The following is a 26,208-nucleotide window of genomic DNA, read 5'->3' on the forward strand; positions in this document are numbered from 1 at the left end:
ATGTGCTAAGCAGAAAATGAGCACAAATGAAGTTAAATGATTCAATTGATCAAGTCACCAGTTAAGCAAAGTAAAGGACCCCATTCAAATGTCAATTAAGTAACTACTGTGAAAGCCAGTAAGTGTTAATGTAAGCTATAATTCAAGGTTGTTAGATCGCCAGTCAAGAGATGCTACCAAAGGACGAGATGGGATTAAATCCTTCCCATCTAGTCAAATGTTGAGCAAAAGGTAAAGACAGGGTAAGGTATTACAAGACCACGTTCTCCGTAAGTAGAGTGCATTTGGATGCGAACCAAAATAGATTCACTGCATGCATCACATGGCCACAAAACAACACCAGTTTTAGGTTGAGCAGTCGCGAAGAAGATAAGAGATTACACTTGCGATTGGTTAAGTAATGAAATGAAATTCAATTTCATTAGATCAGTACATCCCAAAAATTATTTCACAATCACATATATGCAACAAAAGTAACAAATGCAAGTAAAAATTATGTAATTCAGGGTCAATAGGTTACTTTCAGTGCTCTTACTAAGTTCTGTCATTATCCTATCTTGTCCCCCTTTTGATTGCCAACATAACAACAGAAGTGGTGGCACATACTTGATTAGCACCGTGTTATTAAATGCATTAGCAGAAACCTAACTGGCTTGTAATTGCAATTTTGCACAATATTAAAAAAAAAAAAAAATTGAAATGCTCAATGCAATACATATCAGCAAAGGAACCAGAATATGCAAGTGCAGATATAGATACTCATGTACAAGAACTTGTTGATCTGCTACACATATTAAAGCTATCAAGCGTGGTGATCCTTCAAGTTGCAATATGGTCACTACTAGTCAGGCAAGAGAGGTAACCTATCAATGCTGTAGGGTGATCCATTTGTGTCACCAGTGGCACTGATAAAATCATCAACTCCACTATCTGTCCCAATTGTTTCAATAAGCTTGTTGTTTACATCCATCCTAGTCTGATATGGGAGGATACGGAGGCGTGCCTCTGGCTCTGTACCAATTCTCTCTGCTTCTAATTGGTATTTTCGAATGAAATCTATCTGAAGGGACATAATGTGTGATGACCTAGGGAGCAGCTCCACAGGTTCTCCTTTTGGAATTACTACTTGCATCACAGCTATTCTTGCCTCCTGTATGAAGAGAAGTACATTGTAGAGTTGAAATGTAATAATTTATATGAACTAGGTGTTCCAAATGATAACATGATAGAGCAAAGAAGATAGCCGATGGACATCCTAATTTATTAACTGTGATCATCATGGCCTACTGTTAGTCTCTTGGACATGATAAATTCTGTTGGAAGGCTTACAATAAATCAATCAATGCGTACAAACTTCTCCAATCATTTTCTTTTCTACTTTCTATGTTCTGTATTTCCCTGTTTCTTTATTATTTTCAACTAGACAAAAGGAAAACATAAGCACTAGACAGAAATGATACTGTTCAAGATTCAACAATGAAAATATGCAAGGCAATGTTAAACAGGAAGACTGCCCCTTCTGGAGAGGGAAAAAGAAATTTGTAAACTATATGGAATTTAGAAGAGATCTTCTAAATCAAATGCAACAGACTCAGATCTAACAGTATGCACTCTTTCTTGAAGATCATATAATAAATTGAGTACACACCATCCAAATTCCCTTTCAATCATCACTGGCCTAAAGATCACCCACCCACATTGAGAATAGACTTCGCGATAGAAACCAAAAAAAATAGATCCAAATACTATATGTCCACACACAAACACATATTAATGCATTGAATATCCATAGAGAAGCAGCTTTGTTTAATTTCAAAAATAAAAAAGTCCATTGAAATGAGCACATTCTTGCAAAAGAAAAACCAGCTTGCAGTGATCGTCTCACAACTGATCAAATTTGTTTTCCACACTAAAGCATGATTATGTTGCCAATTATCAAACAGCCATACATTTATGCTGCTCTAGAAGAAGAAAAGGAAAAGAAAACAAAAGAAAAAGGGTAGGGAGTGAAAGGAAAACCAAATCTTAGTTTAAGCTTCATAAAACCATTGGTAATAAATATAATGGAGCTGAGGTATTAAATTCTCGATTGGTTAGGTGGTAGGAGGTGCTTTTCCACCAACCACCAAATTAAAGGTGTTTGCTAACCATGCAAATGCATTTCAAAAGCCATTTAAAACTGGTTAAACTATTATTTAGAGAAACCACATATTGAAGCTTTCAAGGTTTTTGAAAGGCTTGAGTATTATTTTGCATTTAAAACTATGGAGAGTTGTTAAATTCTGACTTCTCACTTTATTTCATAATGAATTGTTGAATATATACAACATCTACATATCTATATTAGGACAACTATTAACTACATATAAATAGGTATTATTGCTAGGTTCTAATTTATAGGAAAGGATATCTGACTTTCTGTTTTTACTCCCAACAAATCAGCTTCAAATCTGTCTTAATTACTTCAGAATCTTCAACACTCCCCCTCAAGCTGGATGGAAGAGATCTTTCATTCCCAGCTTGTCCAAGGTTTTTTTGAACATAGGATTCTGAACACCTTTAGTAAGTATGTCAGCAAGTTGTTCTCCGGTAGGCACATAGGGAGTGCATATCAATCCACTCTCTAACTTTTCTTTGATGAAATGTCTGTCTATCTCCACATGTTTAGTTCTATCATGTTGTACTGGATTGTGAGCTATTGCAATGGTAGACTTATTGTCATAGTACAACTTCATTGGTTCATCCCACTTAATTCTTAAATCTTCTATGATAATCTTCATCCATAGCAACTCACAAATTCCAAGGGCCATTGATCTGAATTCTGCTTCTGCACTTGATCTTGACACAACACTTTGTTTTTTGCTTCTCCATGTCACAAGATTTCCTCCTAGAAGAGTACAATATCCTGATGTTGATCTTCTATCTGTTAATGCACCAGCATAGTCTACTCCTGGAAAAGGAATTTTGTATAAAAATCATGGGAATCTAAGTATCAGAGCCTAAACCTAGACTATATTTTTAGCCTATCTCTCTCTACATCAGAGTCTAAATCTGGGATTCCTCCTCTTCCATTCCCATCTGTCCTGACAATTCTAGTCACTTGCTCTAGCAGACCTGTCCAGATCTGAAAAAACATGTCTGAAAACACTACAAAAGAAACTCAAATATCAGGGGAATTCCAAAGTTTACAGTCATCGTATAGACTGAATGGAAGAAACTATCTAAAGTGGTCACAGATAGTAAAAACTTTTCTAAAAGGAAAGGGAAAGATTAATCATTTGATGGACAATCCTCCTAGTCCAGAAGACCCAAAGTTTACACTTTGGGATGAAGAAGACTCCATGATTATGTCATGGCTATGGAACTCTATTATGCCAGAAATTTGTGGGCCTTATATGTTTCTAGTTACAGCAAAAGACATATGGGATGCAGTGAGACAAACCTACTCTAAAGTGAAGGATGTTGCGTTAATCTATGAGATTAAGATGAAGCTTTCAATGACCAAACAAGGTAATATGATGGTTATTGAATATTACAATACTATGAAAAGTTTCTGGTTGGAATTGGACTATTATCAGGATTTTAAGATGCAGTGTAGTGATGATGCTGTGATTTTAAAGAATTATGTAGAAAGAGAAAGGATCTTTGAATTTCTTGCAGGACTCAACATAGAATTTGATCAAATGCGAGTCCAAATACTTGGAAAGGAATCCCTGCCCTCACTCAATGAGGTATTTTCAGTAATAAGAGCTGAAGAAGGAAGGAGAACTGTGATGCTTGAGGTCCCAAATACTGAAGGTTCTGCTATGATGATAACTAATAGAAAAAACCTAAGTGATGCTAGCAGAAACCAAAATGATGTCATGAATGGTGCAGAAGTGGTGAAGACTGAAGGGAGAAAATTCTTTAAGGATGATCAATTTTGTAACTATTGCAAGAAAACAGGTCATACAAAGGAGACCTGCTGGAAACTCCATGGAAAACCACCAAGGATGGGACGTAATGGAGGATACAAATGGAACCATTCAAGAGGACATGCACACTTAGCAAATTCAGAAGAGGCAGCACATGAGTCGAGCACCCTAGAGGTGAGAGGATTCAACAAAGAGGAGATTGAATGCCTAAGAACCTTACTCAACACAATGGAGAAACCATCTGGATCATGCTCTCTTGCTCAAAATGGTAAAATTCCAATTTCTCATGTCTTTAGTGCCTCAAACAAGAACCATTCCAGCATCTGGGTCATTGACTCAGGTGCAACAGACCATATGACTTATTCTGCAGGTGCCTTCACATCATATCAACCCTGTCCTAGCAGTAAGAAAATCACAGTAGCTGATGGATCTCTAACCACAGTTGCAGGCCAGGGAACAATCCCTCTTAATCCTGTATTTACTCTTAAAAGAGTATTGCATGTTCCTAATCTTACTGCAAATCTGTTGTCTATCCGAAAACTAATTAAAGACATAAATTGTAGTGTAACTTTCTTCCTTGATCACTGCATATTTCAGGACCTAGCTACGGGGAGGACGATTGGGCAAGCTAGAGTCAAGGATGGGCTGTGCATGCTTGGAGTGCAAGACAGCAGTAGTAACTCCCCTTCTCTATCATTCATTTCAGTTAATTCTAATAAAACTGATGTTTGGAATCATCATCGTCGTTTAGGACATCTATCATTTAAGACTCTTAGGAACATGTTTCCATCTTTATTTAAAAATCTTGATGTTGAACAATTTCATTGTGAAATCTGTGAATTTGCAAAGCACCATAGAGTGCCTTTTCCTCTAAGTGATTCAAGATCCATGTCTCCATTTACTATAATTCACTCGGATATATGGGGTCCATATAACATTCCTAATATTTCAGGAGCAAAAGGTTTTGTAACATTTATTGATGATTGCACTCGAATGACTTGGGTTTACCTTCTTAAAAGAAAATCTGATGTGAGTCATATCCTTCCAAACTTTACAAACATGATAAGGAATCAATTTGGGGTTAGCATTAAGGGTTTTAGAACTGATAATGCTAAGGACTACTTTAATCAGATTTTATCATCATACTTTGAAAAAGAAGGGATTATTCATCAATCATCTTGTGTTAATACTCCCCAACAAAATGGGTTGGCAGAAAGAAAAAATAGGCATCTCCTTGAGACTGCTCGAGCTCTACTTTTCCAATATCAAGTTCCAAAAAATTATTGGGGAGAAGCAGTTTTAACCTCTACATATTTGATAAATCGAATACCTTCAAGAGTTATTGGTTTTAAAAGTCCTTTAAACTATTTGTCAGAATTCTTTCCAATGAATAACTTTTATTCTAAAATTCCCCCAAGGATCTTTGGGTGTGTCACCTATGTTCACATTCATAAAAATCAACGAGACAAACTTGATGCTAGAGCTCTAAAGTGTGTTTTCATAGGATATTCTATCACACAAAAAGGTTATAAATGTTATCATCCATCTTCAAAGAGATTTCTTGTGTCAAAGGATGTAAGTTTTAATGAAAATCAGTCTTTCTTCCACAAATCTTCTCTTCAGGGGGAGGAAACAACACAGAAGATAAGACTAACAATGACTTTGACATTTTTTCATTCCAAATCCCATCTAGGCAACAATCATCTCCCATTTCACCATCCTGTGAGTCTCCAAATATTACTCTGCAGGGAGAAACTACTGCTGACAGACCTCTTCAGGTATATAGAAGAAGGATACAGCCTAATTTGACTCTCTTGCAAGCCCAAGACTCCGAACCAGAGCAAGGTAATGAACTTTCTCATTCGTCTCTACCTATTCCTGACCTTAATCAACCAATTGCTATTAGAAAAGGAAGAAGAGAATGCACTAAGAATCCCTTATATCCTATAGCTAATTTTATGTCATTTCAAAAGTTCTCACCATCACACAAATCCTTTCTCTCAAAAATAAACACCATACCTATTCCAAAAACCTTATATGAGGCTCTGATACCATATGGAGAGTTGTTAAATTCTGACTTCTCACTTTATTTCATAATGAATTGTTGAATATATACAACATCTACATATCTATATTAAGACAGCTATTAACTACACATAAATAGGTATTATTGCTAGGTTCTAATTTATAGGACAGGATATCTGACTTTCTGTTTTTACTCCCAACAAATCAGCTTCAAATCTGCCTTAATTACTTCAGAATCTTCAACAAAAACCTTTTCACCTGACACATTACCAAACACCTTTTGCATCCACATTTGTAGCTACAACCATAGCTAACTGCTAATAGTTGTACCAAATGGGACCTAAGAAACAGCCACTCTTAGAATAACAACTTGATGATAGTAACACCTTAACCATGCAGTCCAGTTTATGTGAAAAGATCATATTTCAGAGAAAGAATTTATATCTTCTTATATCTCGATCACACTACTACAAAGACTCTTGATGTTTTCCAAAATAAATAAACAAGTTGTGGGTCATTGATTCCCCAAAACAAATTACAACTATCATATACAGGAGTTTGGTTTATGGGGGTGATAGTGATATTTCTTTAGTAGTGAGAATAGTCTGCAGACAGGAATTCCTACTAGGAAAGCAGGTAACAGGCAAGGCAAGGAAAGAAGGGACAGGTAGCCATAGTACACTTTCTTAGGAAGTCATGAATGTCCTAAGGGAAATCTTCTTTCTTTCTGGCAGCCCTGTTTCCCCAACAAGAAAGTAAACTAGCATACCATCCTCAAATCAGTCCTTCCCATAGGGTTATTGGAAGAGTATTTTTTATTGTATTCTTAAAGGAATAGGGTCCACCTGAGGCTGTCAAAACCCGTTCTATAGACACTATACAGGAACCACCCCCCCCCCAATTGACAGGTTGTGTTTTTTGTCGAATTTTAACAAAATTCAAGTGTCAAACTTGTTGACTTATGAAGTCAAGATCAAGGTATTGATTCGAGGGTTTAAGCAAAATATTTCAACTTACATTTATTTTCTGAGGATTTTTAGAAACTTGCATTGTATTGCTCCTCATAGCACTACAAGTTATAGTCTTAATGACTTACACCGTTACATTGGCTTACAATAAAGTTAGGTTTGTGTTTATTTAAAATTTCAGTTAATTTCTCTAATCAACTTCTCTGCAATTGTTTAGATAATAGTTTAGATTTTCTTTTTTCTTTTTCTTTTTTTGGACCTTCAATTCTTCATTTGTATTAGGCATGTCATGTAACTTTGATGCCAACTCGTTGAATTTATAGAGATGTGTGAATTAATGAATAACAATTCACAACAGCATATGCCATGAGCATTAGCAATAACAATTCACAACAGCATATGCCATGAGCATTAGCAACTCCCATGGTGGCCTGAACGTTATGGCATTGACCGAAACATAAATCATCGTTAACGCACTCCATCCACAAAATATATTAATCAATAATAAATATTTCAAAAACACAACTGAAAGTAAACTCTTACCTCCAGGGCATCTATCTTCTCTGACAATTTTGTATTCTCTTCTGTTCTAGAATCCTTCAATCCATTAGCATGACTGCTCATCAATGCCCTTATGGCCTTTGTTATTTGCTCCAAGGAACTTGTCTACCAAAAGAAAGAAAACAGGTTTCACCATATTGAAAATACATAGCTGTAGCTGAGGAAATAGATAACTATTGGTTTGATCATATAAACCTTTGTCACATAAATGGGTATGTCGTGAGATTTGGCAGCAGCTTGAATCTTGGCATTTTTCTTGAGCTTAGACTGCAAGGCAAGTAGTGCATCTGCATCGCTGATGTTATCAGTTAATCGAACTGCAGCATCCATTTTCAACTGATTGATCCCTTGAATCACACTTGTCTCCAAGATCTAGAATAACTGCTCTTTATGTAAGTTCCATATCCAGTATATTCATACTATGCAGCAGTAATCAAGTGCCAAAAATTGAAAATTTAATTAACTTCAGGTGAGATACAAAGTCTAGTTCTACTTTCAAAATAAAATGTAGGATCAATTTTTTGGAAGAGAAAATTTAGATCTTGATAACTGGCTCATGCAAACTTCAGCCCAGCTTGCTCTATCATGTTTAAAGATATAAACTAGCTATCTAGTACTACAAGTGACCTCGTACTGACAAATAATTAAGTAGGAATAGCCATTGTAGATATTCATCGAGCTCCAAACTATCTTGAGACTGGAGATAACTTCCTTATAAAGGACAAATGTTATTTTTAAAAGAATGGAAAGGGACATAAAAAAATAAAAAACATATGTGGTACAATTTCTAGTATCCCAATGAAAAAAGAAAAAGAAAAAAGATAAGTTTTTGGTGAATTTCTTTAACAGTTTACTTAAAGAAAACAGAGAATGCAGAAAAGAATGAAGCATGAAAAAATTAGCTATAACATAGCCCTGCCCTCTTTTACTAATGATGTTCCGTTAAACGACTGTCAAAAATGAGCTCCAACTTATCTTGAGACTAGAGATTACTTCCTTAGCAATGACAAATGTTCTTTTTAAAAGAATGGAAAAGGATACATACATAAATACATACATACATACATACATATATATATATATATATATACAAGTGGTATAATTTCTAGTATCAGAATGAAAAAAGAAAAAGAACAAGTTTTTGGTGAATTTCTTAACATTTTACCTGAAGAAAACAGAGAATACAAAAACAGACAAAGCATGAAAAATTTAACTATAACATAGCACTGCCCTCTTTTATACAGTAGTGTTCCTTTATACGACTGTCGATAATGTGTAGTAGAAATAAATAGAAGAGATGAGGGAGCTAGCAACACATTCAATCATAAACTTTGTAATGAGAAATAAATTGCTTATTAATGAGATTTCAATTTTATAATTTCTTTTTCTGTTTTCTTTTCTTCTTCTTTTTTATTATTATTTTTTAAAGGATGTCATTTTCCTGAAATCAGCTGGCTTTGCAAGCTTTATCTACTTGCTATGAGATGGTTTAAAGTCATCAACATACATCTCCTATCAGTCCCAAAGGAAATTCATTTCCTATCTCATTAAACATAACTTGCATATAGAAAGAAACAACCACCCGATTACAAATAGAGAACATTCACTCCAAAAAGCATGCTTACCCCATAGACATACAGGCAAAGTGGTACTTCATGTTCCAAAGAACTGTCTCCCATGTCCGGAGGAGACTCAGAAGTAAGTTCATTATGACCAATCCTTTCATCTGTCAAGTGGAGATCTTCAACCAAAACTTGATCTTTCTTTTCAGCAGATGTTTGAAAGGCAGGTTCCCTTTCTATGGTTTTTTTTACTCCCTGGGAACTCATTTTGCAAACTTCCACATGTGGGGAACGACCTTCCACAGAAACAGTGTCAACAAATAAGGCATAGAGAACAGATCAGGGGGTGAGGGCGAATTGTTAGTGGCAGAAAATCAGCACATGTCAATGGCAGATTCTTGGCAGTTATTGTGCCTGAAAATGGGGAAGTTTTTCCCCCATTTTCAGCTAATAGAGAGGTTTAGAGAGAGCGAAGGGAAACAGAAAACACACTAAACATGTAGTAGAAGGAGCTGCCTTCATTGGTGGCAGAAGGAGCTGTCTTCATTGGCAGAAGCAGCTGCAGAATGGCAGCATAACAGCGGCCTCTTGTCTTTGTAGATTTCCTTCAGCAACCTACCTTCAAACTCTCCTTTGTAAATTCTTACAAAAGTTTGCCACAATTCTTGAGAATGTCTTACAGAACTAAAACATAAAATGGTAATTCTTTTGTTTACTAAATCAGAAGAAAAAAAATACCAGAGAGAATAGCATCTACTGTTGCTTCTAAACTGCGATGAACTCGCAACTCAGTCTTTGAAATTATCTCCACCCCACAGCTAAATGTTGAAGGCCCTTTCCTCTCAAGCACTGTCTTCTGGACACCCCTCCGGTTTGCTTCTTCATCCCCTAGTGTCACACTCTGTAAAACTAATTGCATTAGTATAAATGATCAGAGAGGTGTCTGTGTGCCGATATTGTTAAAATAAATAGCAGCATATAACAGAAACACAGCAAACAATGAGTAACTGAAGGAATAGAAATTCCTTGCATTGATAGAGGTGAGAAAGAACATAATAGAGATGTAGAAGAATAGGACTGCGCTGCAAGTCCATCACTACTGCTATGATTTAGAAGCAATGTGGAGAGCAGTTATTGCAAATCATGCCCAAGAACCCAAGCATTAAGCAAGAATGAATTCAAAAGAAAAATAAATAAAGGAAACAACATACAGTGAGGCATTGCAACAATATTCTCTTTGCTATTTAATTCCACACAATTATACTGCAGTACAATACTACAAGCTTACTAAACAGATACATGGGCAAGTTGATCAGCTTTTATATAATAATTTCAGTGCTACTAATTATCCGCGAGGACAATGTCACTTCTCTTGATACTATCATGGCTTTCTTTCCCTTTTTATATTTATCTTTCCTTCTCCTTTATTTATTGATATGCATCTAGTAATTAAAAGATGGATACAGAAAAGAAGGGCAGGTTTTTTTTTTTTTGAAGAAGAAAGAGATGCACACATTCTCAAAATTTCAGCATTAAAGATTCTTGATCCTTGATGAAGTAAAGAAATAATTTGTAAAATAAAGAACGGAGAAAATGAAAAACTACACCCTGCAGTGACACTTTTACACCTTGGTGGCAAGGTTATAAACTCCACCACTTCAATCCCTTGTCTTTGCCTTTGTTACCGGTGTCCTAATGCCCTTAATATTATTTTGACTAGGCATCTATGAGGATCTAACATTTTGACTGATATGCCATGAAGAAACACATTGATGCAATGTCAATAACACATTAACACTCTAGTGTCGCACCTTTTAAAGCAGAGAGTAAAACAAAATCTCAAGCTGAGTTCAGAACTGTGTTCTGCACATGCACACATTTTCACATCTTTATTTATCATTAGGAAAAAGAGGAATCCCTTGAAAAATCTTTCATTTAGAGGAAGCAACTTGGATTGTTGAGCAACAAAACTTCTAGACTCTGAACTTTTTAAATGAAAGAAATGTTTTATTTTTTTTTTTGTGATCGTTAAAAATCAACGGACTTCTTGAGAAATAATATGGAAGTACTTTTTTAAGAAAATATTCAATCAAAGAACAATAGACGACTATTGAAAACAAGACCAAGTAATACATCTAGATTCATTTTGGTTAAAGCTAGATTAGTTCTTTGAAAAAAAATATAAAAGACCAAACCTCCCAGTCTTTTAGCCCTTTCCATCTTTGGTCCGCGTGGCACTTAATCTCTGATCTCTTGGCAGAGTGCAAGATGACTTTATCAACTAAAATAGTTGGTATCCACAAAATGTTTTACATTTTGTATTAATAGGAAGATGACACACTAGATCTGAATTTAACTCAAATCACAACAATAAATAAGAATAATCAAATCATATAATTGGAAGCTATCCTCCAATTAATTTGGCACTATCCAACTCCAGTGCGAGTGGAATTTAATCTCTAATCTCTTGACACAATGCCAGATATTAAGAGCTGGCACCCACAAAATGTTTTTACATTTTGTATTAACGGATAGGAGACGCATTTGATCTAAATTCAACTCAAATCCCAATGATAAATCTTAAAAATCAAATCATATGATTGCAAGCTGAAGACATACCTATTCAAATACAATAATTGACAAGAATAAAAAATAAAAAAATAAAAAAAAAGCCACCTTTATACTATATGTTGATGCTTTCATTTAAGGGACCAAGCACTAAATCAAATCAAATCATATGATTGCAAGCTGAAGACATACCTATTCAAATACAATAATTGACAAGAATAAAAAATAAAATAAAAAGCCACCTTTATACCATATGTTGATGCTTTCATTTAAGGGACCGAGCACTAAATCACTAGCTGCAATTTTGTTTGGGAGCTTTTTTTGTGTGCGCGCTTGTAAACACATATCATTCATTTTATTTTTTTACTAGCTGGATTTATGTTATGGAAGAAAGTTAGGGACATTAATTCCTAAAAATCATCTATGTAAATCAGCCCTTCTGTAGGTCCAGTAATGCCCTGTAAATCAGCCCTCTAATTGCTGAAAATATATAATGGAGATCTTTAAAAGAGAAAGGACATAGATTTCTTCCAAACTTTTGTCTTATTGACATGGTATTAGAGCCACAGCTCCAAAATATGGTTCATTCTAGCAAATTTGCTTTCTAGGATCTTGGGATTTTCTTCTTGTCTTGAGCAACACTTGTTCTTCACTTTGTCTTGAAGTTTTATTATTGTATTGGGATTTTCTTCTATTTTTCTTTTGGTCATATTGTTTTCATTTCAGACCTGGTGTTCTTAGATATATATTTTGTCTTTGTGTCCCTCACTGGTTTACTGGTTACTTTGTGACTTATTCTTGCCAGGTACATCATGTCTTTTAAAAAGTCATATTTTGTTTGTGTTTGTTTTACTCAGAAGAATTACTCTACTTGAGGGTTTCAGTCCAGTTGTTTGTCAAGGAAAATGAATTATAGGGTCATCCTAATTCAGCTTCTAAAGACAAAGACAGGTATGCTAAGTAGAAAGTTCAAGATCTTCAATCATGTAGTGGATCTTATGTCTTGTTCAGCTTCGTATTATTCTTAATGAGGCCTAGAAGGTCTCAAATGGAGTGTGAGATTGCAAAATTCACACATAGAAGTCTTTATATTGAGGAATTTTTTTTCTGATTTCCTAAATCTCTGAAATAAGTATTCAGATATTGCTTATACCTGAATAAGCTAATGTCCCTACAAAATCTTTAGATGTTGTCCAAGCTATTCATGAAACCAGTAAGAGATTAATTCTTGATGAAATTGTGATTTGATTTTGAAACCATTAATTCAATCTGATGAATCATGATTGTGTAACTTCATTGGATACCTGATTTAGTGAACTTCTTCAAGAGGAACAATACATCCTTATGTAAGATACCATGATCCAACAAGCTCATGCAAGTGCTCTTATTACTATGGCTTATGTTGCGCAAGGGAAGAATAAAGGTAGATATATGAGCATTATTAAATGCTACAATTGTAAAATTTTGGTCATATTGCAACAAATTGTTCTCGGAAATTTTGTAAATATTGCAAAAAGTCAAGCCATATTATCTTCACTTCTCCACTCGGTCTTCTAAGAGACATTAAAGTGTTTTTATGCCTCAATCGGTGCATCAAATTCTGCCAGCATTTTTTTTTTGCTCCATGAGTTGTTCCCATAGTCCTTGCACATCAACCCACCCTCACTCCTAAAATGATACAACAGATGATAGTTTCTGTCTTTTCTACCTTAAGACTAACAGGTAACAAAAGTTCACTTTCCAAGCCATGGTATTTTGATTTTGAAGCTTTTAATCACTTGACCAACACTACCTCCCTTATTGTGAACAACTACACTAGAGAAACCATCTAGTAGGTGGCCTAGTGGTAAGAGCTTGGGACCAAGAAGTTTGCTCCCCCTATGATCTCAAGTTCGAGCCTTGTGGTTGCTAATATAATGGTCACTGGAAGCTTACATCATCATTAACTTTAGGGCCCATGAAATTGGTTGAGGTGCGTGCAAGCTAACCCGGATATCCACGTTAATAAAAAAAAAAAAAACTACGGTAAAGATCTTAACATTCACAAAGTTGGTAGCAATTCTCTGCCTATTACTATTGTTGGTGATGGTTTTTCCAAGTTAACTAATGTATTGTATCTCCTACCTTGTCTGCTAATCTTATCTTTGTTGGTCAATTGGTTCAAATTAATAATTGGAATGTTAATTTCACAAGGATACATGGTGCAAGATCAGGTATCCAAGAAGATGGTCGCAAAGGATCCTAAAATGGAATAACTCTTTCTTCTACGCATTAACCCTATCACCAATACTCAATTTCCATCTTCATTTTGTGCTTGTGATACTGTTAGAATTGATAATCAAGGATGGCATAGGCGTCTTGGCCACCCTAGTTCTTATTCTCATGTACTTCGTACTTTATTCAATTCTAGTTTGATAAGTAATACTGAGTCCTATTTTATTAATGATATATGTTTAATTATGTCAGTTGCAAGCTTGGTAAAAGTAAAGTTTTGGCATTTCCAACTCAAACATCTTGGGCATCATGTTGTTTTGATCTTATTCATAGTGATTTAGGGAATGTCACATGTCATCTCACATACTCATTTCAAATACTTTGTAACATTTATAGATGATTAGAGTTGTTTCACTTGGGTTTACTTTTTTCAATCTAAGGATGAAATCTTTGATGTTTTTCAAACTTTTCTTAGCTCTTATTGAGACTCAATTCTCAGCTAGTATCAACATCTTACAATCATATTTTAAGAGAGAATATAGATCTATTACGTTTCAAGAATTTCTTCAAAGCAAGGGAATGTTTTCACAACGTTCATATCCTTCCACTCCTCAACAAAATAGTGTTGCAGATAAAAAAAACCAATAACTACTTGATGTAGTAAGAACCTTATTGCTTGAATCCTTTGTTCCTTCTCATTTTTTGGTGATGTTTTTTCCACTACTACTCATTTGATCAATCGACTACCATCTCTTAATCTAAACAATAATTTACCTTTCTATAATTTGTTTAAATATTATCTTACCTACTTTAATCTTAGCATATTTGGTTATATATGTTTCGTGCATCTTCCACCTCATAAATATACTAAACTAAGTGCACAGTCTATCAAGTGTTTTTTTCTTTTCTGGATTATGCCTTCAATCAAAAGGGTTGTGTGTTATGATATTTATGCTCGTCGAATCTGCACTCCAGGAATGTAGTTTTCTTCCAAAATCAATATTTCATTCAAATCATGTTAAAGTCTTTTTCTCCTCCCTTATTTGTTTTACATGATTTTTTTTTACTCTTAAGCATTCTTTAGAAATCAATATATTGACTTGAATCAAAATTGTTTGTATAAGGTTCCTATTTAAAGGAGAATACAAAACATGCAATTAGGAACCAAATCAAATCATATATCATAATTAGAAGTGGCTTTTAATTTATAAGAGTGACTAATCCCACCAAATTTATAGACAACCTCATAAAATCTTCTATTTTACAACAAGACACATCATCACCATGAATCTGGTTCTACTCTAAATTCTTATGCTCCTCCTCAAGATCATGTTCTAGAACATAACCTTGCCCCAAACTAAGCTATTGATCTAGCTACACCTCTATGTCATACTACTAGACCTTTTAGACCACCTGATTGGTTATCACCGTGAATCTGGTTCCATTCTAAATTCCTATACTCCTCCTCAAGATCATCTTTTGGCACCTGATCCTAACCCAAACCAAGCTATTGATCCAACACCTCTCCATCACACTATTAGACCATTCCATCACGCTATTAGACCATTTAGACACCTAATTGGTTTGGTTTCTCATCACTTGTCTCTCTTGAAGTTCTGTTTTCTCTCTTGTAACTACTTTATCGCTTATTTTCATTCCCTCTTATTACAAATAGACCATGGAACATGAATGTTGGCAAAATACAATGGAAACAGAACTTCAAGCACTTGAGATATTGCGCCTTACTGAAACCCATATGGAGTAAATGGATTTATTCTGTTAAATTATGATCCCATGGTTTTCTTGACCATTACAAAGCTCAACTGGTAGCTCTTGGTAAGCAAGAATATGGCATGGACTACAAGGAGATTTTTGCTCTTATTGCCATAATGACCACAAATAGGATTTTTTTTAGCCATTGCAGCTTCATAATCTTGGTCATCGCATTAGGTGGATGTGAAAAAAACACTTTTCTTCATAGAGACCTCAAAGAAAAAGAACTAGATGACAATTCCTTATTGTATGACTACCTCCTCTTCACATGATGTTTGTAAGCTTAAACATTTTTTATATGGGTTAAAGCAAGCATCCAGCACCTGATTTGAGAAGTTCCATAATACACTGCTTAACTTCTCATTTGAACAAGGTCAATATTATGCTTTGCTCTTCTTCCACAAAGCATCTACAGGTATTGTTCTTCTCTTAGATTATAAGGTTGATATTATCATGACTGAGATTGATATTCCTTTAATTACTAAGCTTCAAAAGATATTGCATGAATCTTTTCATATGAAAGATATTAGTCATCTTACCTATATTTTGAGCTTGGAGGTGCGTTCTCTATCCAATGGGATTTTCTTGGACCAACACAAGTATGTCCAAGATCTTATCACCTTGGCTAGTTTGGCGGAGACTAGTTCAGTTGATACTCCTTTAGAGATGAATGTCAAGCATAGAAAGGCTAAAGGGGACCTCCCATCTAATCCAACTCTTTATCATAAACTTTTTAAAAGTCTTATCTACCTTGGCTAGTTTGGAGGAGACTAGTTCAGTTAACATTTCTTTGGAGGTGAATGTCAAGTATAGAAAGGCTTAAAGGGACCTCCTCTCTAATCCAACTCTATATCAGAAACTTGTTAGGAGTCTTATCCTACTTTACATGCTGACAACATTAGCACTATTCATATTTTAGCCAATCTTGTCTTCAATGAACATACCAAGCACATCAAAGTTGATTGTCACTCAAATTTAGAAGCTTTTGACTGTAAGATGATCTCCTTTGTATTTCTACTAATTATTAAGTTGTTAATGTCTTTAAGCTATGACTAGTTACCTGTCAATAACATCAATTGTTTTTGGTAAATTGTTGTTGGTTGACATACAAATATCAATTTAAAGGGACATGTTAATGGTAGAAAGTTAGAGACTGTTATAAATATAGTAAATCAATTATAGGATTGATTATTGTTCTAAATAGAATAAGTAAATTATAAGGCTATCAATTATAGGACTGATTGCAGAGTTGATTTATAGACATTCAATTATAGCTTGATTCTAGGGATTTAGATCAATCCTAAACCTGTATATTTACACATTGTACTCATGCATTAAGAATAAGAGAAATATCATTTTTTTACTCTAATAATCGTACATGGTATCATAGCCATAAGATTCTTTTTTCTTTTAGTATGGCCCAATTGAGTCACAATTTTTTTTTCTACTGTCAGTTGCCCTACTTTGAGTGTAGTAATGCCAGAGGGTAGGAACATTGAAGTACAAGCTGTGGTTTCTGATGTTGTTCCTATAACAACAAAAATCACAGAGCACAAACTGAATAATACCAACTATTTGAATTGAAGCAAAATAGTGTGTGTATCTTCATAGTATTGATAAAGATGATCACCTTGTTGATGATCCACCATTCGATGCTGCAGCAAAGAAGGCATGGTGGAGAGATGTCAGAATTTTCCTGCAGATTCGAGATTCTATTAATCCTAAAGTGATTGGTCTAGTTAATCACTGTGATTGGTTAAAGATCTCCTAGATTATTTGGCTTTTTTATATTCTGGCAAGGGAAATATCTATCGTATATATATGATATGTGTGAGAAGTTTTATTGCCCAGAGAAGCAAGACAGGTCTCTCACTGAATATTTTATGGATTTTAAACGGGTATACGAGGAGCTGAATTCTCTTCTTCAAATGATCTAGTTCCCATTAAACCAGTTATCAACCAAGTGTATTCTCAACGTCCTCCGCCAGACAACTCACGTCCTCCGCCAGCTCCTACGTCTACAGATCCTGGTCTTGATCTTCCTATTGTTGTTCATAAAGGTAAAAGACAATGTACTCATCCTATCTCATTGTTTGCTTCTTATATACATTTGTCTCCTTCTTTGCGTTGCTTTATTGCTTCTTTAGACTCTCTATTTGTTCCCCAAACTTTAGTTCAGGCTTTGTCTCATCATGGTTGGCGAGCTACTATGGAAGAAGAGATGAGAGCTTTACACAATAATGGTACTAGGGAACTCGTAGACTTTCCAGCAAGAAAACAAACTATTAGTTGTAAATGGGTGTATGTTGTCAAAGTCAATCCAAATGGGTTTGTGGCTCATCTTAAATCCTGTCTTGTTGCTAAAGGATATACTCAAACATATGGAGTAGATTATTTTGATACCTTCTCTCCAATGGCTAAACTTGCATCTGTTCGTTTATTTATGTCTATTATTGCTACTAATGATTGGCCTTTACACCAGTTAGATATCAAGAATGCATTTCTTCATGATGATCTAAAATAAGAAGTGTACATGGAGCAAACACCTGGGTTTGTTGCTCAGGGGAAGTCTAGCAACATTTGTCGACTTCAAAAATCCTTGTATGGGTTAAAAAAGAGTTTGTGTGCTTGGTTTGGGCGATTCAATGAGGTTATTCAAGAATCGAGCTGCCGAATCAGTACGGGTCCAAAAATTGGTAAACCAGAAAATAGACACACCCACAAATCATTCTTTTATTTAATAAATCTCATGTAGGAGAGCCTATACCGGAAACTCAAATGTGATAATTCAAGCGAAAGAACGGTCGATCTTTCTTGTATACCCGCCCGTGAACCCTTCTCTCTCTTTCTTTGATCGAATCCCTTGGTTTCTTAAAAAGAGTTGTCCCCTGTCTGTATCAGTCGACTCTATGGCAATCTTTCTTTAAGCAGAAAGCGTGTTAAAGCTAGATACCCAAGGAGCAAAAGAGAAATGGCTTTTGGCCTAGGATCTCTAAGTAAGTGTGATCATTCAGTATTCTACCAACAATCTGAAGTTGGCCTTATCTTGTTGGTTGTGTATGTTGACGATATTGTTATTACTAATAGTGACAGTGAAGGCACCTCAACTCTTAAGTCTTTTCTTCAAGTAAATTTCCAAACTAAAGATTTGGGAATGCTAAAGTATTTTTTACGTATTGAAGTTACGAAGTGCAAGAAGGGTATCTTTCTATCTCAAAGAAAGTATATTCTTGATCTTTTGACAGAAACTGGAAAGTTGGGTGCCAAACCTTGTAGTGCACTAATGGTCACAGACAACTTACAACAAAAGATGGTGAGTCGTTTGCAGATCCTGAGATGTATTGTTGATTAGTTGGCAAGATAAATTATTTAACGGTGACTCGTCCTGACATTGCATATTCTATTAGCATTGTGAGCCAGTTCATGTCTCCCCACGAACCACCCATTAGGCAGCCTTGGAACAGATTTTGTGTTATCTTAAAGAAGCTCCTAAGTGTGGTATATGGTATAGAAATCATGGTCATACTCATATTGAATGCTTCTCAATTGCAGATTGGGCAAGTTCTAAAATTGATAGAAGATCTACTACGAGTTATTATGTTTTTGTTGGGAGAAACTTGGTGTCATGGAAAAGTAAGAAGCAAAATGTAGTCTCTCATTCCGGTGCTAAATCAAAATATAGAGCCATGGCACAATCCACATATGAACTTATATGGATACAGCAATTGCTCGATGAGATTGGTCTTGGTAGTTCACTACCTATTAAGTTATGGTATGACAATCAAGTTGCTCTTCACATTGCATCAAATCCAGTTTTCCATGAAAGGACTAAGCATATTGAAATTAATTGTCACTTCATCCATGAGAAAATTCATCAAAATTTGATCTCTAATAGTCATGTCAGAACTACGGAGCGGTTGGGTGATATCTTCACTAAAGCTTTGAGTGGTCCTAGGATTGAATATATTTGTAACAAGCTGGGCATGATTAACATATATGCTCCAGCTTGAGGGGAAGTGTTGTAAATATAGTAAATCAATTATAGCATTGATTATTGTTCTAAATAGAGTAAATCAATTATAGGGTTATCAATTATAGGGCTGATTGCAGGGTTGATTTATAGGCATTCAATTATAGCTTGATTCTAGGGATTTAGATTAATCCTAAACCTGTATATATACATATTGTACTCATGCATTAATGCATTAAGAATAAGAGAAATATCATTTTCATACTCTAATAATTCCACAGAGATATTAATTCCTAATAATCATCCCTATAAATCAGCTTCCTAATTGATGCAAATCAACCCTTATTTAAGTAGATTAATGCCTTGTAAATCAACCCTCAAATTGTTGAAAATCAGCCTTACCAATTACTAAATAATGGATGTCTCTAAAGGTGAAAAGGAGAAAAAACACAAATTTCTTTCATACTTTTGTGTCTTAATGTAGAAGCAAGACCATTTTGTTAAGTTGGGTGTATTAGAGGGAAAGAAAATGGGAAAACAAACAAGAAAGACAAAAGGTGGGAGATGAAACTTCGATCAATATTGCAGCGAACACAACCCTTTCACATGCTTCAACAGTATCTAAAAAAACCAAGAAAGACAATTGCCTAGTGATTTAACAAGTCAAGTCAAGTCAAGTTTTAAGCTTCCAAAACTTGGTTCATCTATAGTGCTACTCATCTTGAGTTTTATTGAGCCCATCTAGACTTGAGCTTGAGTAGTTTCACATTATATGAGAAAAATTATAAGTTGAACTAGGAAGTATGTCAATAAGTTAATTAGTTTAACTTGATACAAAAGAGGAATTTAGTATTGAGATCATTCTCAACCATAGATATAACTGATTAGGTCATTTTTACAGGTCTACCAATAAGGAATCATTTCATCAGGTACGAAAAAATATTGATTATCTCAAAGGTTAGATTAGTTAATTTCATGTACCATAACATTTATATGAACAAGCGAGGCAATGATGAAATTTACTTTCATGTTCAACATATCAATGCATGCATCCAAACACCATTATCACAGTAACACCATTGTAGCTCATTTTATTTCAAAATTTTCACAATCAACACCCAATAGCATTAGGAACTGTTAGCATATGACAGTTTGCACGCTCCATAGATTACAACATAAAAGTTAGAGCCCTTGACATATAGTATGGCAAATACACAAACCAATTACTCATCTTCATTGAAGAAAATAATGTTACCTGTATTCCTCCAACAAGCATCTCCAGAGAAGGATTCATTATCAAATTCTCTATTGTGATTCCATGAGCGGTGGCTACTAGCTGAATCCCACGCTGTGCAATTGTACTTGCAGCCATTGCTTCAAGTTTTGTCCCAATTTCATCTATCACAATCACTTGTGGCATATGATTTTCAACTGCCTCTATTAATACCTAAACATTATAAACTTGTAAGCATTTGCCCCTGCTGACAATAAAATTACAAAATAGCACATCTAGATCTCCAGATTAGGAAGTAAAAACAATAAAATCATGTTGTGAACAAAACTAAAAAAAAAATGGCATGCATTGCTCATTGTAGTAGTAAAATGATCATATGTCAATTACTAAACAGTAGTGTTATATGCTTCAGAGATTTCATTTCCCAAGGGCATAACATGCGTATATGCTTAATTAATGCTAGTCATGTCACTTTATAATTGAATTATCTATCAATGTCATTAACAACATTTCTTATCAAACTCCGACTAGTCAACTTTGTTTCATGAAAATAGATGCACTGTAGACAGGCCCATAAAGGAGATCACACACTTCCAGCCTATACCTTATGTTGCATATCTAAATCAGGAACTTGCATCCGTCGAGCATTGCCTATTCCTACATGGGGTATATCACCATCGCCTCCTATCTCATTGGATGTATCAACAATCATCACTCGTTTCTTGTAATCATTTGCAAGCATTCGAGCAATTTCCCTGCAAAACTTAGGATTTTAGGTCACCCTAAAGAATGATGGATGCACCAAGAGTAGCAAAAATCCACTACTAGAACAGTCCAGATGCAAACTCGGTACTCAAATCCCCGAGTAAGACTAGTTTACACCATCTATAAGCAAATAATAAATTCAGCAATGAAAATTCTCTCCTGCTACAAAATATAAGCAAAAGATAGCATATTTCGACTTCATCTATTTTCCCACGCCCAGGATATTAGATGTCTTCAGAAATGGAACAAAACATTTGCATAGAAATATTTAAGGATGAATAACAAATGCAAAGATGGTCTGAGCCAACAGTAGTGGTGAAATAAAGGGCATTGAGAAATTGAAAAGCATAAGAAAAACAAACAAGTTAGCCGGGGGGGAATTTTAAGAAAGCAAAAACCTATAGAAGAATACTAAATTTTCCAAAACTAAAACTATTATACATTGCTCTAAAAGTAGAGCACCATGGTTCTTTATAACATGGGACTGTGACATAGTTTATTTCTTTTAGGACACAATTCATTAACGAAGTCTCACATCTAAAAGTAGCATGCCCACTTTAATTAGGCAGGCAAGTAGATTCGGGTGAAATAAAATAAGAATCATTTTTCTTCTTCTAAATAAAACCTTCAATAATCAAGAGTCAATAGCTCACTACAATGCTCAAAACACTCCTCAACCAAATTACAACGTAGGCAATTGCTCATTTCTTTTAATGCATAATAACTCGATGCAGAAATCAATTTAGAACAAAATAGAAGCTTTTATGTGAAATCATATAATGTCCATTAAAAACAAGAACAGCTAACCAGCTAACCTGATAATTGTAGTCTTTCCCACCCCTGGAGGACCAATAAACAAAAGGGAAGCACCATCATGAACTAAATCTCTCAACAAACTAGCACTGCCTGGTATTGCCCGACCAACACGACAAGTAAGACCAATGATTTGGCCCTCTCGATTTCTTATGGCACTAATGCGATGCAATGTCTGGCTGATGCCTGCTCGATTGTCAATAGCAAAGTCACCAACCTACACTATGCCATTCTAGTAAGCCAAAAGCCTTTATTTCCCATTAATGATTAATCAAGAGGGAAACAAAAAACAAAACAAACAAAAAAACATTTATATAGTATGGAAGAATGAGGTAGTGATAGCTTAACTAAAATATTGCTATTGAAGATTAAAAATAAAAAATTCAAACCAGGACTTTAAGCAAAATAAAAAAGCAGAGAGGGAAATGCTTGAAAAATGGATCATAAAAATTTAGTAAAGAATCTAGGTCGTTCTCCTTAGGGGACTAAACTCGAAATTATGCTCCTTGAACTTTTGATAAATGGTTCAAGACTTTAAATTTCATCCAACTCATTTCTCCTCCTAATTCTGAAAATTAAATTTGTCAAACTTATTATGTAAAACTTAGAACTTTTTTCTTTTCTTTTCAGTTAGTAAATGTTGGAAATACAGTCGAAGCATCCTTTATTTTTTCTTTACTTTCTCGAAAACAAATGTCGCCAGTATTGATAATTTAAGAATTATGAAGAATGGTATACTATTATTCAAATCCTTTAAAGTAGTGACAACAAAGAAAATGATGATAAAGAAACTACTAATGAAATAACAAAGACACTAAATCAATCAAAATAACAAAATATATTATCAAAATTGAATCACAAACATTATTAAATAGAACTCGTTGAATCCTCAACTCAATGTATTCAAGTGGCCAGTAAAAACATGAAAAGAATTTAGAGTATACAAAGAATATGCATTCCATGATGACAAAACGAGCTACCAGTAATGTAGTTGTGAAAGAAACATGGAGTGGAGCTGCTGTATCTAGCTCATGTCATGAGCGGTACAACATTTGAAATATTACAGCCCCACATCAGAAAGAGAAGGAAAAGTAATGTTGTACACACCTTAGAAACCTATTATTAACAGCTTCGACCTCAGCTTTATACAATGGACTTGTCTATTTCAAGAGAAATTTTACAAGTTAGTTAGCAGGTGGAAACCACCAGTAGAATCCTGCTAGGTCAACAGCTGAAGAACAGGTCATCAGAAAAAGAAGGAAAAGTGAGCGTGTACATAACTCCCTACTTAATCCACTATTGATAACTTGATTTTTAAGTTCTTTCACCGCATGGAAAGGACTATGTTGCACGGCATTGTTAGACCAATGAGTTACTTGGACATTGCAATATTACCCTTGTATCTTTTTTTTATCTCTAGTTATGTGAAATATATATGAACCTAAGATTTGTCAAGGATAATACGTGGTAGCAGAAAAGTTTTCAAATTTTAAAGAGTTAAGAATATTGTAGAGATGTGATCTTGCCATGAGGTTGAGATTAATTTGCAACCATTCATACAAAGAAGCTCTCCAAAGAAAATAAAATGAGTTATATGGTTCAAAACTTGACAGAAAATAAGGTATTTCCACGAATTCATCCTCGAAAACTACTAGAAAAAATAAGCAACTAGTCTTTTGAGCCTTACATCTCTTTTCCTCTCAACAAGAGCCTATTATTTATGTATATTGTTGTGTTCGTAGCTATCTCAGTTATTATGATCAAATAGTGGGAACTGGAAAGCATGTCTCAGCAAAACTATCTTAGAATCAAACCCAACAACATCGCCAAACAAGTAACTCACCACCAAATGAGGTGTCAATAATTCAAATGTGTGATTAGTACCTCGGTCGCTATCATTTGGTAGTTTAAGGTTCAAGAGCAACTTGTCAATGAATACAATGTCAACAATATAATGAGTAACGACTAGAGAACGACCATGACCTCCCAATCTACTAGGCTTCAGCATTGCAATATCACTGAAAGCCCTAAAAATTGAAATGACTTTCCTTGCACTCAAAAAGCTGACTTGATTGATACTATCTCAACAGACATAACACTGGAAAATTTTGAAAGGTCATAAGTATACAAAATTGTGATTACAATTTACAAGCACGAAACATTTATCATTCAACTAAATAGTATCCTCCACCCAACATTGAATTAGAAAAACACAGCATCATCCTAAACTAACATAAATTATAAGCGCATTTTATCAAGAACTTAGAAGGCAAGAATAACAAAACAATTCAAAACCTGTGAAGTAGCATGTTGGAGATCCTGAAGAGTGATGGGGCAATCAGATAGAACAAAGTCCCCAGATGGAAATCTCGCTAGTGGCTTCCTACCCAAATCCATAACCACCTCAACCAAGTCAAGAAGCTCCGGGTGTTCACTAACTCTTCTTCTCATTTCTTGGGGTAATAAGGCCAAAAGGCGACCCAACTCCACCTCAAAACCATCTTCTGGCGAAGGAGAGACTGAAGAATTCGAAATTGAAAGAAACCCACAAAGTTTTTTGGAGAGAAATTGTCGAGGAAGTCGTTGTTTTGGAGAGAAATGAAGGGTTTTGGGGAGTGGATAAGTATGGTGTGGGAGTTCGGTCAAGGGAGGTAGAGGTAGATGGTGTGGGATTTGCAGCAGAGAAAAAGAAAGCATTTGATTTTGGCGGGAATGGAAAAGAAATTGTTTTGGAATATTAAAAAGCAGGGCAGGATAGGTTCTGCAGTGGATGGATATCAGATCAGATCATAATATCAATGGGAGAAAGAGAAGATAAGCCACAGTTTTAATGGGGGCTGGGCTGTTTAGGCAATCTATCCATCCACGGATCGATTATTAGGAGTTTTTTTGTCATATGCTTACGTTGGGTATGCTGTGCAGTTGGCGATGTAGATGTTCTTTCTGTTATAAACACAGAGTAAACTTTTATCAAGCATTACAATTACATTTATTTACAATTACAATTTTAATTATAATTATAATTATTAAAAAATAAACTAAAGGAAATCATCATTCGTTGTTCATTTTACATTAGAAAAGGGCACCAATGCTGGGAGTGCAGTTCGCTTTTATGGTTTTTTAAAAAAAAATTATTTAAAATAATTCTTGCTTGATGAGAACATTTTTATTCTATCACAAACCAAATTATTTTAAAATCTAAATTTTAATAGTTTATTTATTTTAATTTATTTCTTTAATATATGGAGATATATTTTACAATTTAATTTTATATTTCAAATATTAAAATCTATAATTAATACCTAACATTTTATTTTTATCAATTTATTTAATTTAATATCGGGAATATACATTACATTATAAAATTTACACACCAAATATCAATTAAAAAAATTAATTCTTATGGTTTTTTTAAAATTTTTGTTAAATTCTAATGGATAATCACAAACTTGATATCTATTAATTAATTTTATATTTTTTTAAAATTATGATAACAATGCAATTTATTTTCTTTGAAAACAACAAATGCATGAAAACTCTTAGAATTTGATCATATGCACATAAATAAAAACATATTTATTTATATTTTTAAAATAAAAAAAAAATATTTTTCTGAAATTTTGAATAAAAGCAAGTATATTTTATATTGGGTTAGTATCTTATAATATAAGTTTAGAGCCTAAATATTAAATAAAATAGTTGAAAAAACATGTAAGAGACTCATAAATAATTTTAAAATGATCTTTGAATTTTTTTTAGAATTTCTAGAAATCATTTGGGGTCTTTTTGGCAAACACTAAAAAAAAAAAAAAAACACAATGAAGGGAAAATAAAAATTGGA

The 26,208-nt window shown here is 34.4% G+C and overlaps 2 protein-coding genes across 2 annotated transcripts; one reads left to right on the forward strand and one right to left on the reverse strand.

Moving 5' to 3' along the window:
* Window positions 1–481: 481 nt before the first annotated feature.
* Window positions 482–25,276, reverse strand: LOC105115020 (uncharacterized protein ycf45-like). The gene is made up of 9 exons (XM_011011783.1): window positions 24,663–25,276; window positions 22,370–22,584; window positions 21,394–21,544; window positions 20,811–21,002; window positions 9,769–9,931; window positions 9,094–9,326; window positions 7,664–7,840; window positions 7,451–7,573; window positions 482–1,150 (listed from the first exon to the last, which is right to left on the reverse strand). The coding sequence occupies exons 1-9, from the start codon at window positions 25,062–25,064 to the stop codon at window positions 842–844; spliced, it is 1,965 nt and encodes a 654-aa protein (XP_011010085.1). The 5' UTR covers window positions 25,065–25,276; the 3' UTR covers window positions 482–841.
* Window positions 2,996–4,602, forward strand: LOC105115019 (uncharacterized). Its single transcript, XM_011011782.1, has 2 exons — window positions 2,996–4,182; window positions 4,512–4,602. The coding sequence occupies exons 1-2, from the start codon at window positions 3,135–3,137 to the stop codon at window positions 4,544–4,546; spliced, it is 1,083 nt and encodes a 360-aa protein (XP_011010084.1). The 5' UTR covers window positions 2,996–3,134; the 3' UTR covers window positions 4,547–4,602.
* Window positions 25,277–26,208: the final 932 nt, after the last annotated feature.

The sequence above is a fragment of the Populus euphratica genome, unplaced genomic scaffold, assembly GCF_000495115.2.
Source record: "Populus euphratica unplaced genomic scaffold, PopEup_1.0 scaffold626.1, whole genome shotgun sequence".
Taxonomy (NCBI): domain Eukaryota; kingdom Viridiplantae; phylum Streptophyta; class Magnoliopsida; order Malpighiales; family Salicaceae; genus Populus; species Populus euphratica.